Source organism: Ruditapes philippinarum, unplaced genomic scaffold (genome assembly GCF_026571515.1).
Source record: "Ruditapes philippinarum isolate M1 unplaced genomic scaffold, ASM2657151v2 ctg3229_1_1_1_1, whole genome shotgun sequence".
In the NCBI taxonomy this organism is placed as follows: domain Eukaryota; kingdom Metazoa; phylum Mollusca; class Bivalvia; order Venerida; family Veneridae; genus Ruditapes; species Ruditapes philippinarum.
Genome location: NW_026859245.1, coordinates 215,619 through 233,359, shown reverse-complemented (window position 1 = coordinate 233,359; position 17,741 = coordinate 215,619). Strand labels below are relative to the sequence as shown.

The window sequence follows — 17,741 nt, the reverse complement described above, 5'->3', positions numbered from 1 at the left end:
GAAATTAAAGAATGTTACTTTTTGTTAAAAAAATCAATTGTTTTGAGCCTTCAATACGTAGGTTTTCAGCCTACAATTTAAGAAGACCAATAAAGTATATATATATACATGTAATATTATATGGTTACACATGTTATATCATATGGTTAGAGGATGAAAAAAAACTGTAATTTTAAAATAGAGTATCATTTCTACAATGTTATAAATGTCAGCTTTAGGTAGAAATAACATCAATATTTATAGGAAATTGTTAGATTTATACTTAAAACATACCAAACATTATGTGTTTAACCAAACTATTACACATAACAATTTACGCTTGAGATATCTACAAAATAGAATTGAATACATATTTGTTTTGGTTGAGTTTAACCTTTAAAATAATTGTTTCCATATATGGTATTAAATTACAATGAAAATAATAAAAAAAAACTCTTATAATTAACTTGCATGTGATGTTAGGACAGTATATCCCTTCATGTATATTCAAATCGAAAATATACAAAATAACAACATTATTTAGATAAGTAAAATGCATGGATATGTTTGATCATTTTATGTTGTCCCTGGAATACTAGTATAACATAATAATTATGTCATGTCCCACGTTGTTCGAATATTAGCCATTATGAACCAGGATATTTGACAATTTCTATCTATATAACCGAGATAAAACTTTATAAAATCTGACGAAACTAATTGCGCCGTGCATTGTTTTTTCTCTTTTTTATCTAAAACATATTGCTTTATTACTTTTTAAAAAAATATTTTAAAGTATGAACGGTTAAAGGATAACTGAAACGAAAACTTTCCTCCTTAGCGTACAATCATTCAAACCACAGAGTGTTTATGAATATCCAAGAAAATGGGCGTATTTTCAAATAGAGTAGGCGGAGCGAACTTTCTCCTCCCAGAATTACACTTGTTTCAAGAACCCATTCATGTAGTAGCTATTCTACACCAATTATTTCATTGGACATCACACGTTTAGGAATTCTGGCTTAGCAAGTGATGTTTCTGGCTTTTGTCTAAGCTTATTTCTTAAACCAGTTACCGCTATAAAGCCTATAATTTGGACGGCTAGCAGAGATTCGTGTTTTGATACATGCATTAGCAGACGTATTCTATGTCTGTGATCAGGAATGATTTGATGCAGAGTACCAGTCGTTGCTTTTGAGACTAAACACAGATAACAAGAAGAGATAAAACACAGGAAAGTGGAACCATGAGCCTCAGTGTTGGAGGTTACCATCCCGGGTACGCACATCCGGGTCCTATGGGTGTGACGTCAGCGCACGAGTTTTACGCGTCCCAATACCCGGGGCAGGCAGTAAGATACCCGGATTATAATGTCAGTGATAGGACTTATTTTCACAACTGGGTGCTCAGTGGCACTCCGGAGATCCCAATGTCCCCAGAGTCGTACGGACACACGCACGGACAGGCGGACATGTTAGCACATATTCCGTACGATGCATATCAAAATCCTTTCGGAAGTGAACGGTGTGTGAAAAGAAAAGTGAACGCTAGTAAAAAGGAAAGAAGAAGGACTCAGAGTCTTAACAACGCGTTCACAAATTTACGAGACTGTATTCCAAACGTTCCGTCGGACACTAAACTTTCTAAAATCAAGACATTAAGGCTAGCTATCTCATATATTTCCTATTTGATGGACATATTAAAGAAGGATGACCCTAAATTGACTGAAAAAGGGTTTAAAGCAGAGATTTCACGGAAACGAGAAAGACATCATATAGATATGGATAAAATACGTAAAATGGATGTAAGTGTATAAAAATACCAAAATATAGAGGAATTATTTCTGTGCCTTTGTATTTCCTTTTAGAAAAAATATAGTTTGTTTTGTAGCTTGTCCATTTAAATGTAATACTTCATATCGCCGCATGCAAATACTAACTCTTTAAGTTTAAACCCTTTTTCTCACAAATGCCATATTTCATTTATAACATATTCATTTTCAGTTTTATATTTTAGTTTTTTATATATATACCGCTTTGATAAGTTGTCGTATTTAAATTAAATGGAATTTTCAAACATTTTATTTTAGATTTTAAAGAACATTAAATATTTTTTATGAAAGTCAAAATTGAGAAATGTCTTTGTTAAATTTTTATAGCATTTCATTTATTGGAAAATCGGCATAATAAATATAGCAAGGTTTCAAAATTACTTCGTTTTTTTCATCTCCATATTCTTTCATTATAACATATATATTTTTCAAATGTCAATATATTATCTTGCTTTTACCAATTACTAGTAGTATATAAAATTTTCCAACCAGTTACTTCCATACTTGTTAATTTAAATTGAATATAAGAAAAAAATAATGTCAACAAACCAAGTGACCTTATGTCCGTGACCTCACGTTCCTTAAGATTTTCACGTGCATAAAGTCACGATTTGACATTCCATAACTAATGACATCTTGAAGAAAACAACAACATGACCAACGACTACGTTCACCAATCAGATTGGCACTTTCACTAGTTTATCATAGAGAACGCGGAGGTAATTAAGTAATCCATTATAACAGATAATACATGGCCCCTCTTGTCTTCATTAATGTATTTGTCGCCCACCGAGGAAATGAAAAATGATCTTTTTATCTAACTATATATAAATGTCAAAATTTAATGTGGAAATTTGTGGTGAGAAAAATGGTTATTTCAAGTGTTTAGATTTATAAAAGACCAATAAACTCAGTTTGGGTCTGTAATGAAATACTTATTTTTAAACCATTTCATATAAAAGTAAAGTACCTTACGGAAATAAAATTTGATTCTATTTCACATGAATTTAAGTAGGCAAATTTTTGTAGATTTTGAGATATTTTATAATTTAGTGCGCTACGCTCCCCCCTGATACTCGGAGATTGTAGTTTTTCATAGAGTAAAATTTCTTGAAAACATAAGTCTGCATGTTATTTATTTGTGGAAAATGTTGCAGGAAACATAAGTTCTTTAAGATTATATATACTGTTCTTAAATATATATGTCAGATGACCATCACATGCGTAGTAAACTCAATTCAAAACAGCAACAACGGTTGGTCACGATAAAAAATTCTAGTTTCTTAAAATGTATAAATTTAAAGCATAAGCACGTGACGATTAATACATGTGACTGATTTGACAATGTAATGATTTTGTACTAATTTGATAAAGTGAAGTTAATATTTTGATAAATATTCGGATCTTGTTTAGTTACTAATTGGAATTTGATAAAAATGCAACGGATATTTAAAGCAGCATGCCTCCAGGTTCATGTTAATTGTAGCAAACATTTTTTAAAAAAGTATTAAACAGTAAAATATTGTCAAATGAACAAAGAAAGTAATTTACACATTACAAACTATAAAAAATCTGCGAAAATTGGCCAAAAAGACCAAATCAGAATATGCAAAAATGTCCCTTACTGCATTAGTAACGCAGTAGAAATATCGTGATGAATACTGCAAAAACAGTCATTAATTGCTTATAACATGTAAATTATTTCTTGAATTGTTAATGTTTTACTTTTTTAAAATTTTAGTACATGTTTTTCAAGATTGATTTTCTTTAAATATTTTGGCCCATCTGAAGGCATGCAGCTTTAATATGTTGAAACAAAAAATATGTCTTGCACTTGCCTATATGATTTACCTTGTTAACGAAATCTAAAACCTAATTATGCTAATAACGTTGCATTATCATCACACTTGATAATAACTGTATAAATTTAATACAAAATGGCCAAATTGGCCACACAGAGGATTCAAGGACAATTTTTCATGAAAAATTAAATTTATATATTTTCTTTAGAATTTTCGCCAAGTTGCTAAGCGTTAATCTTGCTGAAGGCACTAACTATACATAGACATTACCTTTATTAGAACATGTCAAAATATAATATATGAACATTGACAACATAGTAAATACTCATTCGAATTATGTTTAAAACAAACAAAACGTCATGCTGGTTGTGAATATTCATATACATTTATTTACATATAATTTATATATTTCCTGCATGTTCATTTTTTAAAAATATTTACACATCTGGATTCGGGCAGCTTTAATGATTCTTTGTTACATATTTTGAGAATTATTTATGAAATTAAAGGTTGCTAGAAATATTTTTCAATACAACGTCTGCAGCATAAGGTTGATACTTCCTAACGTTGTTGTTGTTGTTGTTAACGTATCGTCAATATTCCCTATTTCCTATTTCCATTACAGTTAAGGATTGAAATTTACAAAAGCAGGCAGTTTAAACATTGTTTTTGCCTTTAAAGTACCTCACAAATCATACTTATGGGTAAAATATACTCAGTTCATATCATTACTAGAAAGTTTTTTGTTGTTGGCTTTTTTTTGGCTGTGGCTATTGTTTTGATACTTTCTTTTATCTGAACTGCATTTCAATAAAATTGCAAATTCGTCGGCTCAGTCTTATTAGAATATAGTTGAATATAATGATTTTTGACAAAAATTGCGTATTTATCTTTAAGTGGATGCTTAAGTAAGTGTAATTTGAAATGACAGACATTAAAAGTGCAGGTAATTTGAAGTGCCTACCGAAGATAACAGGCGCGCAGGGACGCCTTTAGTATTTCAGACATAAATTTATACATATGAATGGACAGTCAATGCTTGTTAATATTTTTAGATATAGTAAAGTTAGTATTTCTTTTACAACTTTTATAAAGATGAAATTATTGTAAGATGAAGCATTATGGGACAAATCTTGAACAATTATCTTTGAAAGATAACTTAAATCTTTACTTTTTGGAACCGAAAATGATTAGTCTTTTACCAACACTATATTGCCAGACTGCCAGTCCAACCGAGGGTCTGTACTCGTACTCTCAGTGCCTGAAAGGGCGGATGGACCCTCATTAAACCTAGACTACACATCCAGCCCAGCAGGCCGTCTGATCAGGCCCTAAAACTGTTGGCTGACCAATTTCATATTTTCATCTTGAAATACCCGAATTTGATAATGGACAATTCCAAAAATGGAAGCTTGGCAAGTCCATTTAAGAAATTCAGCAGGTTAAGGGTTAAAGTTGCAGTTAAATAAACTTGCTATGTTTCACTTCTTAGATGCTTCAAGTGCAGTAAATGTGAGGAGGGGGAGGAGAGAGGGGCGGGGCTGGGGGTGGATGCGTGTGACCCAGAATGTTGTCATCACGGGTAAAGTTTTATGACAACATTTTATGTCCAATAACTGTATAATTATCTACTGCAAAAAACACTCTGAGTTGAAAACGTACGCTAGAAAATAATGCATTAACTTTAATACCAGTATGCATAGCTTTTCATTAACTTCATCCACTGGTGGTCCAATCCAATATGACAGCTGATAAAATAATTTCAAGAGCTTTTTTGGGGGCCTAGTGAAATGAAACTGAAATATACTCAATTCTGAAAATACCGGAATATTAAGTGGACAATGAAAAAAAGAATTTTGTAAACGATATTATCTTTTATAAAGTAATATATGTATAAATAATCCAGCTTCAACTATTGAAATATTGGAAGAAATAAAAGAATATATCTGTTTGACTTTAGGAAATACTAAGTTTCTAAATTAAACTATGTTAGCAAAATGTGAGTAAATGGAACAAAAAATATTAATATTTTTAATACAATTATTACTGTGCTTCATATTGGGATCTTATCATTAAAATGACCCCAGGTCCCGTTAATGCCAATTTGGATTTTAAATGGAAAACGTCTACATTTATATTACAATGTCATTTATTTGTATTGAGTGTATTTTACATGATAAGCCTGATAAATCGATCATTTCTCCGTTACTTGGGCCGGGTACCAAACGGGGCGCCCGATAACGAGGCTGATAAAACCACAGGGGCTTGCGATTTAATGATGTCGGATGTAAATAATGACAGACAGTTCTATATATTTTATGATATGTTGAAGACGTAGACTATCTAGATTCGGCTGATATAGAAGATTATAGTCTTCCGCGTTCAAATTTCAGGATTTTATTCAAATAAAACTTGTAAAAAATGTGATTTTAATGTAACACGCTGCGTTTTTCCGTATTTTGTTTAGAGCATGGTCTTGTATCCCGATGTGCAAATTGGCTCAATATATGTGCGGTAATATAAACGAGTTGCCGTTTTTAAAATTGTTTAGGTAATTTAGGGGCATGGACTATATTTTTAAAAAAATCTTTTTGATACATCACAAATTAAAAACAGTATAGAATTACAGGATATTATTTGGTTTTTATCATTAAAGGTATTTTAATTTTCAGTAAAACATATGCAATATCTGAATCGTAATGATAAAGTTTATTGTCTCAACTTTCATCCGGAACTACTTTTTTGTTAAACGAAAAGGTGTCTAAATTTCGGGCGTAAAAAGTCAAGCAATTGAAAAATATAAAGCAATCTGTAATCTAAACGCAATTAATTCTCTGTGTGCTAGTGGCAACATAGACATGCAGGTAATGCGACAAGTTCACAACGAAGACAACCTACTCATTCATACAGTTTGGCTGAACGCCTGCTTAAGAACTCCACTGAAGTCCAAAATCCTAAAAACTTAAAATTCGATTTTCTTACATAGATCAGCTGGGGTATTTAAAACGGAAAGGTATTCATAAGAAATTAAGAAATTTGCTCAAAAATAGATTGAAAATAGTAGTTTTTCTGCTGTTCATAGCCGATTTCAGTGAAAAACGTTGCAACGCTTTTCAATATTAGGTCATTTTTCACAATTAGAGTGATTATTCTGGAAAAGCGGAGTGAGCAGATGATCTTAACTTTTGCACACAAGTTATCGATCTAGACCTTTATCAAATGAAACATTAATCTTGGAAAATTATTTTCAGTCCCGTCATGTCAAAAAAACCTCAGTGGAGTCCCTTGGACTTTCTATAGTATTTTACCAAAACCCTTCACATCAAAAGTTGTCATCTCCATATTCAAAGCATTATGTCAAAATGATATAGTAACATATCAACCAGGATATTAATGAAGTATGGAGCTTTCTTAATTTTTATTTGTATTATGTTTTAAAACACACACGCGCAAATAAACACTAAAAACACATATTCTGCCCCATGAAGAGGAAGTTTTCATTTAAAGATATAAAATGCACGCTTATCTCGTGCGTTTGGCAAAACACCTGTATCGTTTTGTTTAATTTGATAAAAATAGTTTTATTTCTTTTGAATGTGAGTGTTTTTTCTTATTTTAGAAATGAATCAAACACAGCTTTAAACGAGAGCAATTTCAAATCATTTGCTTCTACTTTCTAGGTCCTGTAAGTCTTAATTGGCAGTCTAGACTTGTACAAATTAGACAATTTACCATCTTTCAGCTTTTTGTTCATTTCTTTAAACGATTTTGTTATAAACAACGCTATTATTATCTTAAGATAGAATCGAATACACCTTTATTACGGTATATACATCAGTTCCAATGTTATGTCATTTAAAATTGTTTCTTTAGTTTCATACCTAATTACCCATTATGTAGTTAGTCTCGTTTTAACATAAAAATATAAAAAACGAAAATTTATTAAATATTTTAGCTTATTCTCCTAGAAATTATTTAGCATTGATACTTCAGCTTCTACTTTTGCTTCTTATTTTTCTTCTACTTCTTCTTTTTTCTTCTACTTCTTTTTCTTCTACTTCATCTTCTTCTTTTTTCTACTACTTATTCTTTTTACTTTTACTTCTTTTTTCTTCTACTTCTTTTTCCTTCTACTTCCTCTTTTACTTCTTCTTCTTCTTCTTCTTCTTCTTCTTCTTACTCCTCCTCCTCTCTTTCTCTTGTTCTGTCACTTCATATCCATGTAATAAAACTAAATGCTTAACTGTAATATAACTGTAATAATATAAACGTAAAGAAACCGTTAGATGCATAGATGGATTTGCTCATTTTTTGATTTAATTTAAAATAAAATGGAATTAACAACTGTTTCAAATTCAAAATCAATTTTAAAATTGTGATTATAGTTCTTGCTCGGTTGTTAATACGGGACCAAAGTAGAGTAACAAGTGTGAACATTTTGGGCAAGAAAGTACTTGAATTTCATACTGTATTGATAGCAAATAGAATCAAAATCAAGGGATCTGCAGTTTTACACAGGCAACTTTAACATGTCATGTAACTTAATTAGAATAGTGAGATAAGGAGTATACAGTAGACACTGTAGACAACATAAACAAATGCATAACATTACATATATATAACTCTAGTTAGTTAAAAAAAACTAGCATGATAATGGAAGAGGAAGTCCGAGAAAAATAACACCCCTTTCCCTTTTACACACACCATTCAGAAAAGCAACAACAGCAGTAGCAAAACCAACAACATTAGCAGCAGCAACAACAACAACAACAACAAAATAACACAGATGCATGTAATGGCTCATAAGTATGAAGTGATATTCATCTTCAACATTTCCGGTGTATTAACAAACTTGACATATTCTATGAAAACTGCAAGCGTGTGCAATAAATATTCTTGTCATTTAAAAGCGAAAAGCGAAGGGTTTAATATCTTAATTGAAAATTAATAACTACTTTACCACCATGTTTAATAAAGATATCAAATTTCAAAAATTATCTTTTGCCTACACGCAAGACAAAATTGTGGCATTTGTACAGGCCTTCTTTGGCATTGTGCCAAATGAAATTTTGTTTTACCCCGTGTACTTCCCTTAAATCAAACATTTTTTAGTATTTATTACAATTTATAAATTCAATATAACATGCTGAATGGTAAATACCAGGCAGTTTTAAAATTATCGCGAAACAATACCTCCTTTTGTAAATTTATTGCAGAAAATACCGATTGACAAAACGCATTAAATTAGTGTAATGGGGGTATTTCTATTCATCATTCAGTGCACAAGCGTTTATTATTTTCAAAAAATATGCATCAAAGTTTCTTGTAGACACATTTGAGAGCTCACAATGCATTAAATTTTACTCCTATCTTAAGCCAGCACTTTTAAATAATTCTCTAAATGTGAGAAAACTCACTGAGCGTACAATATTCCGAGTTTTTCTCACCCCAGGTGGGGTTATTGTGGTTCGCACGGAACGATATTCACGTTCTTACTTTAATGCACTTTGTAGCAAGTCAAAATTTGCTAGTTTTAGCGAAAAAATAGTAAAATTTTTATTAATTGCCTTGAAAAAAGTGATTCTATAATAACTCTTTAGGGACTTTAGGTAATTTAGGTAATTTAGATATTCTGTTTTATTAATAAACAGTTGTAATTATACTGGATACTAAATTTTTCTGCTTTATCTTTAATTTAATAGTGTCTACTAGGCCGTTATTTGTTATCACTGGTACAATATGAAAAGGCCTGCAAACCACGAGATTTGAAAAATCTCAGGAGTATTTTTGGTCAGTGTTTATGCTGTGATGGAGATACCTGAGATCTCAGTTTGAGATTTTTGAAAGCTTCGTCCTCTTACCAATACAACCCCCTTTCCCACCCCCCCCCCCCAAAAAAAAAAAAGAAAGAAAAAAGATAAAAAAATCAGGGCCAAATAAGACAAAATAATTGCCTTAAATTCGTAAATATTAATATGGAATACATACATGTATTAAAATTATATTGTTATTTAATAACAAGAAACAAAAGAGTGATAATAGATAGAATCAGTTATCACATCTGTAAAGAAACTAATCATAATGGTTTTATCATGAATTAAGTTTTATTTTAGTTCATGATAACGAGATGACAATTTATCGAAAGTTTTAAAAAAATGTTGATAGAATCAATTACCAGATAAGTAATAAATTATTAAACGATAAATGGTTTTGAAATTGTACGTTCATTTCAGTCAGATATATATACATGATTATAAGATGATGAAGGCAGCCCTAACTTGAGATATACATAGATGAAACATGATTATTTTGAGATAAAAGTGAAGTTATAATCTTACAACTAGTTAACAGCATATCTTTCTAGATAATGTTGAAGATTTTCTAACACAAAGAATATTGCAAAGCTACAAATAAATAGTTAAGATTTTTCTTTACGAAATAATCAAAATATTTTAAAAATGGTTGTTAAAACAAAGGGCAAAACGGCAATTATTCATGATCAATTTTGTCTTTTTAGCATTACCCCATTATTCCATAGAGATGATTATTACATAATTGACATTTATCATATATCATGAATAAGATGTTTACATTCAAACGGTCTTCATACATTTAAGTTATATAAATTTTGATAGAAAGTATTTCAAGCAATTAAAGATTGGCACGTGAACAATATAAGTAATTTACTAATTGCAATCGGTGCTTTCAGTCCACGTTAATTACTAAAAAGAGGTCAAATTATGCAAAAGTATCCCTTACTGCGTTAGCAACGCGGTAGAAATATGGTGATAAACACTGCAAAATCAGTCATTAATCGCAGTTAACAAGTGAAATATTACTTGAATCATTTTACTTCTCTTTAAAATCTACGTACATTTGTCTCCAGTTTGATTTTCTTGAAATAGTTTGGGGCCTCTCGGGAGGAAATCCCAACCCTTTCAACAAAAACCCCAAAACTTAAAGCTACGTTTTTAAAAGGGCCCCAAAAAACAACAAAAAACCCCAATTATAAAAAATAACCGGGTTGTAAAAAATTTTTAAAAAAATGTCCCTGTTATTTTGACACAAATTTTTCTTACGTTTCATATTTATTCTAGTATTTAACTGATTTGATTGTATAGTTATGTTCCTCATCCTCCATCCTCCCAGCTGCATGTAATTGTTATCATTTAAACAGTATCATCAACAAAGATAAGGAGAAAAAACAAGTTGAAAAGAGATGCGAGTTTGTACCGTTTGACATTGGAAACCATCCAGTTTCTCACATTAGTTTTGTTAAAAACATTCGATTCACTGATATTGAATTAAACATGCATTCGTTTTCATTTCAATTAAGAACCGTTTTAGAAATATCCGTGAAAGAAAAAGTAACGTTTTTCGGTGTTTTAACTTAATTTGTTTTTATTAGATGGTTTGTCTTTTTGTAATGTCTTTGGCCTTTGTATCTTTTGTACCCCTTCCAACAATCGTTTTTTGTTTGTTTGTTTTTTGTTTTGGTTTTTTGTTGTTGTTGTTGTTGTTGTTTTGTGTATTTCCCCTCTTGTTTCCTTTGCTCTTTTATAATACATAACAACGTTCGACAACGATGGTCAAGTTTTATTCGGCAGAAAATGTTAAGAAGTCGTCTGGTAGACGATGACGGACGTGCCGGCCTCGTTTCCATGTTCCCATTTATCATCTTGGTAATCTAATATTCAACAGAGAGATAAATGAACCCGGCAAACATTTCCGACATAAATTCAACATTAACAATTTAAAAATCTGACAGTACAAGATACGTCTGTAACAAATATATTATGTCATTAATAACTCTAAAATAATTAGATTTATATAACCGCTAATATGTTAGGTAGTCTGTAGGAAGTGCCAATCAGATTTCATTTTTCTTTCTTTAAAAATAAAAACATTTATTTTGTTAAGAAATTTTTTATTATAATTTGCTTAAACTTGAGACGGAAAACTGTCAGAAACTGTTTCTTATTAAAGTTTCTCTTGGTTATTCTATTACTAAAGAGAAAAAGTCTCCCTTAGATTATTTTACACTCAGATAAGATTTTTTTGTAAGCAAACAGTCGAACACATAACTTTGAGCAGACGACATGCAAAAGTGCACGTGAAAATTCTTTATGAAGAGATAATTATGCATGTATATAAATTTTATTTTTTGCCTAGTCATGTGATATTGAAATTTAATAAGTGTTATGTATTTTGCCTGTAAGATTTGTTTTTCAACGCATGATATTTTCAAGGAAAAATAAGCATAAAAACGGCAAGATCACCGCTTGACGGGACTATTTTATATCAAATGTATGTTATAAAAAATGCGTAATGGTTATATTGCAATAGAAAAAAATCTACGCAATGTTATTAATTGAAATATAAACCAAAATGTTATGAGATTTTACAGATAAATCAGAATGGGAAATCTTATGTGAAAAAAGTCTTTTTTAAGGAATAATTACAGAATAGGAGTTCTTATTCCTTAATTTTGATGGTGGATTTTCCCCATTATTTTCATGGTTAAGTTTCAAGAACTATATTACGTTGTACACCCGTTTTAGATAATACATATTGTTTAGAATGAAAAATAATTCATTCAAATGATGAATGCAAAATTCCTAAATTAAAACTAATAGAATCAACGTTTTGTTTTTCTGTCTGCCCGTTCGTAAAAAAAGTTTATTTTTATGGAAAATGCTAAGAATCTTTCGGATGCAAGAATTCTTAAGTGGTAGACAAATGGATGGCTAATAGGCCATTTATGCCAAAACTAATTTATAACAACAGTGCAGATTCTTTGTTGATTGTTTGTTACAAACTACTTATATTTTCAAGCATATTTTAGAATCGCTTCTATTTAAATAAAAAGCTTTTTGTTGCAAGCCAAGATCTTCACGAATTATAAATTTCTAACAAAGCGATTATATTTCTAAAAATTCGTATTTATAGATCTAATATAGATACAATTAATTATGCTTTAAAAATGCTATAATTTTCATTTTTCAAAAAACTTTCCATTTCTTGGTATATTGTCTAAGTTTCCAAAAAAGTACTCATTTGCCATATACATAAACTATCATTTTGGTCATTTTGCTCCGATAGCAAATGGTATATTTAGTGAATTAGTATTTTGTATGGAAAATGTATACATTTTGCAGTCTTTACAATACATCACTACATGTTCAGCGTTTCTTTTTTTCCAGTCGTTGAATATCTAACATGCTCTTAAACCATAATTTAAATATTATTAAACACATGTTTGGCATTTATAAAGAATTTAAAAAATATGGATTTCTGAGGCATAATGGGCCTTTAATGTATCAATTTTATCATATATTTTCAGAAAGCCTCTCCAAAAGACGAGGAAGACGAGAATGTTTCCCCCTCTCAAAGTAAAAAGGACAAAAGAAGTGGGTGGCCCGAACATGTTTGGGCATCAGAACTGAAGCCATCCGAATGAAGCGTTCGTGGAAATTAAAACGTGAAGCAAACCGGACGGGCGGCAGGTTAGCTCGTGAAGAATAAATTGAGGGTTAGGAGAAAGAACTTCTCTGCCATTTCAGTATTTAGCTTACTAAAATGTTGTATTCAATACCTGGGACCAAAAAACGAGAAAAAAACTGTTAATTTTATTTAAATTGCTTATGAATTGTTGACAATCAGAAAGAAGTTTGTCTCCGAACTAATGGATTGCTAAATATATGGAAACATGTTCATAACACAAAGAAAACAAAGGTTGTTGCAGTGTTCTTTTTCAGGATTCTAATAAAGACTTTATTGTTGTGGATATATGGTTGTTGTTAAAATGTTGAATTTTAATCAATTTATACTTTATTATTTTACACTTATTTTAATTTATATTTAGAAGCAATAAAATATATAACTTGACATATTTTTCCTCTCATATACTCATGTATTCAAATCTTTTACTTATTCACCCGAACTTTATGAAGTACAAATTGATTTATATACAGGATATATAAACTGTTTTATTCCTTAACCCAAATTAAATTCATGTACAGAAAGATGATTTATTGAAAACAATATTCCCTTAATATTCCGGGAAAATACGGTGACAATTTTGATTGATATGCCATGACATTTATACTTATCATGCCAGCATGAAGTCATTATTACGCTCATAAAAATGTTGTCATAGAGTATTAATAACTGCTCCCCTCTCTCCAACTACTGATTAGTCCCTACCGGGTTCCCGCGTTTACTAAATGGAATAGGCGACGCTCTCGCTGAGGCGGCAGCCTAGCAGACGATAATAGTGAAAATTTAAAATTTGAAGCATTTCGTATAATCAAGTTTGAAATATGAGTGTCAATCAAATCGAGTTAATTGCCGGAGTTTTGTCATTTTTCTATGAGAAAAAATATCTACGAATGCATTAAGTAACGATATCATTCCACGGAAGTTTTAGCAGACGAACTTTATGTACAACATCTTTTTGGAATTTGAGGCTCTGCGAACATGCATTAATATCTCAAATATGTTAGAAACGTTGTGCGAACATACAAAAATATAATGATAAAAAAGTTTTTGCAGTAAAAAATGATATGCTTAACGGTGAAAAACAAAGAATTCATTTCAATAAATGACCCTAAATAATTGCACGCAGACGATAAATAATCTGATATAATCTAAGGTACATGTCATGTTTATCAAAATGGAATGGTTCTGCACGATTGAAAGATAATCAGATGAGCATCTCAATTAAAACATGTAAAAAATGTAGAAATATATTGACCCAACATTATAGTTCCGCCCCAGGTGAGCCCCCACAGGTGTACAAAATGACCCGTGCACAACGTGCAAAACTCATACAATCAAATTACTGCCTCATTCCAAAGTGTTGTATTAAATATAATAATAAGATTATGTTGCAACTTCATTAATATGATAATAATTTTTCATCGGAATTATAATGAGTTTATTATAAATTTTAATTACAAATAAGAAGAAAAAAAAACAACACAGAAACACTCAAACCCAAAATTGTGTAAATGCAAATTTGAATGACTTCAATGATTGCTAATTTATTTCTTAATTATATAATGTTTATTGTAGACGTAAATGTAGTCAAATTATAGATCCAATGCGTTTTAAGTTTTTCACTGATTTGTAAATACATGAACACTTGTAAAAAGATCCCCCCCCCAAAAAAAAAATAAAAAAAATAAAAATAAAATTAAAAATTGACATATATAATGTATGTATTAATTGAGTCACGTAAAAGCAGTACATGTATTCTCACAGACTTCGTGATAATGTATGTGAAACATACTAAACGTTTTACATCTTGATTTGAATACTCTAGTATCACGTGCATTATATTGAATTGTTTTATGAAAAACTTATTTACCATATAACGCCCATTTGTTCATGTAAAAATCTTTTAAGTCAGTTTATATGATTTGAATATAAAGAAAAGAGTGAACAGAAAATACGCACGCTTTTAGCCATGTTACCTTTAGTCATTAGATTACTAGATTCCATAATTCGACCTTCCTCTCCGCACATGACAGTCTATATCATGCTGTTTTTGGAATTAAACCATTTAATTGGTATAGTAAGAAATGTAGGAGAAAATTCTTTCTCAAGGAAGTATAACTTGAATTCAGGACCTCTCGTGGAATTATACAACGCCATTGGTAAAGCAAGCATTGTAGAAGAAAATTCTTGCTAAAGAAAGACTAAAGTGTACTTGATAAGACTCGAATTCGTGACCTCTTGTGAAATTATACCACGCCATGGGTGAAGCAAGCAATATAGAAGACATTTTTTGCCCAAGAAATCTAGTGTACTTGATAAGACTTGAATTCTTAACCTCTTGTGCTCATTGGTAGAGTGAGCAATGTAGAAGAAATTTCTTGCTCAAGAAAGTCAAAAGTGTACTTGATAAAGACTTGAATTCGGGACTTCTTGTGTCCTATCGTTTGACAATTGCTTCCCATAAAGGGTAGAACAGCAGACGACATAGTGCAGACGTAAAGTCTCGTCTGCACGCCACACAGCCGATATCTAAAGTAAATGAGCACTCCTAAATCTTGCTAAGATGGCCATTACCTTCTATAATTTTCTAATATAGATTAGCCTGGCTGTAAAATATTAATCTTTTAACAAGCAATATTCAGGAAACTAAAATAAGCATCGTCCATGGAATAAAGAAAATGGAGGCTTATAAACAGGAATAATTTACAAATTTGCTCATATTGCCTTGCAGACGACACAGAAACAAACTTCAGGTCTATATTAAATCTTGTGTTCTTACATGATATTTATTTATTTTTGTGTATATGTAAGAGTTCCAAGCAAACTCAATTTTATAATTCTATACAGAGATAGATTAAATAGGTATGATTAACGTATGTTAAGAACATGTCGTTTAAACAAAAAAAGTTAAATTCGATGCAGTTTCATTTTCAGAATATTTCGTAAAAATGACGCAACAATCTAGTAAAAAAAACTGTTCGAACGAGAAAATCTAATGCTGTCATTTGACTTTGCTTTGATGACAGACACAAGAGTGCAATGAAAATACAAAATGGCAACACGGTTTTGACTGAAAAAATGAACTGTACGTCCTTGCGAATATACTGTAAAATCATTTTTATTCGTGGGGCACGAATTTTCGTGGTTTTCGTGGGTAGGTCAATCCACGTATTTAAGATCCAACGAAATTTTGTCCCAATAAATACTTCTGGCTATGTCTCTATTCTATATATTACAAACATGCATCAGCGCTTTTTCCGCCGATTTTTGTGTAATGAATTTATTGAAGCGCTATCTGATACGTAAAGATAATGTACATGCGGTAAGTAAAATGCGCGGCGATTAAGTGTAAGATTACTTTGCGTTAGGTTATTTTTTTTTCAAGCAATTGAAAATCCATGAATTTAAGAACCCACGAAAATGCCCATTTTGATAAAACCACGAAATTTCATGCCCTCGAATATAAGTGAATTCGCAGTACACGTCATACGATGTCCTTTACAAGCTAGATTTCCTTTAAAAAGCATTTGTTGGGTTAACTATTTTGTTATTTATGTCAACAAACTTAACAGTCATCGTCAAACAATCAAACAGTTAACCATGTTTATAGATACTGGCTTACGTAGTGCAATGTGAACTCTACAAATTTCTCAAAAAAAAAAAAAAAAAAAAATAGTACAGTAAATGTTACTGTAGAGATTTGTTGGAGGACAAATCCTTAACATATTGAGTGGTTTTCTCGGCATGATCCTAATTCCAAGGGGATATCAACATTTTGTCTGCTAGGGTCTTTCCATGCAATCTGTACAGACCAAGGGTTGTCGGCATATCCGCACCGTCTGACCATGGTCTGCACTGTTTGTTAATCCTTGTTAATCCGTCTGTATACATTTCCTAACAGTAGATTTGCGAAACAAAACTATAAATTCGTCAATAAAATGAAAGAAATGAATAAATAAATAAATAAACAAATAAAACAACGAAATGATCATTTTCTCTCAAATTACTTTGTAACTTAAGTGTTATAATAGAAACATTCTCAGAAAAATGGTTACTGTAGAATGAAATATACAGGACTCAATTTAACATAAAGGCTTAGTTGGCAAAAATGTATCTTATTTTAGTAAAAATGAAAAATAAAACAGTATGTGTCCATTTCATAATCAGCCATTTACTTAATCATAACATGCCCAGTGCAGTTTGAGCAGACGACACACTATTTATTTGTTGCTAAATTTTAGAATTTGGAGTTTGAAATTCATTAGATAAATCATTACATTCAAAAGCAATGCAAGACTAGTAAAGTAATTGTTAACAATATTTACAGTACACACCTGGTCAATTTCCAAAAAAATTGAAACTTACGAGCTTGAAATGTCATTATAATCATTAATTAGTGCATTAATTAGTGAGTGAATTAAGTATACAACGCTAATAAAAGCTGACGCATGCAAGATCGCGAGACAGAAGATGTATTTAATGTATGGGACTTTTGATTAAAAGATGTGGAAACCGCAGAATTTCAGAGGTTGAAATATTGATCGCCGCTGACAGACGAGACTTTGCGAGAGTTTCAGGCAATTAACATTTGTCAGGCTGTGTTTCAAGCAGCATGTAAAACAATAATG

General features: G+C 30.9%; 1 protein-coding gene across 1 annotated transcript; it reads left to right on the top strand.

Annotated features, from left to right (window-relative positions):
• The first annotated feature begins 970 nt into the window (after positions 1-970).
• On the top strand, positions 971-13,500 carry LOC132755775 (heart- and neural crest derivatives-expressed protein 2-like). The gene is made up of 2 exons (XM_060746691.1): positions 971-1,783; positions 12,956-13,500. The coding sequence occupies exons 1-2, from the start codon at positions 1,226-1,228 to the stop codon at positions 13,070-13,072; spliced, it is 675 nt and encodes a 224-aa protein (XP_060602674.1). The 5' UTR covers positions 971-1,225; the 3' UTR covers positions 13,073-13,500.
• The last annotated feature ends 4,241 nt before the right edge of the window (positions 13,501-17,741 follow it).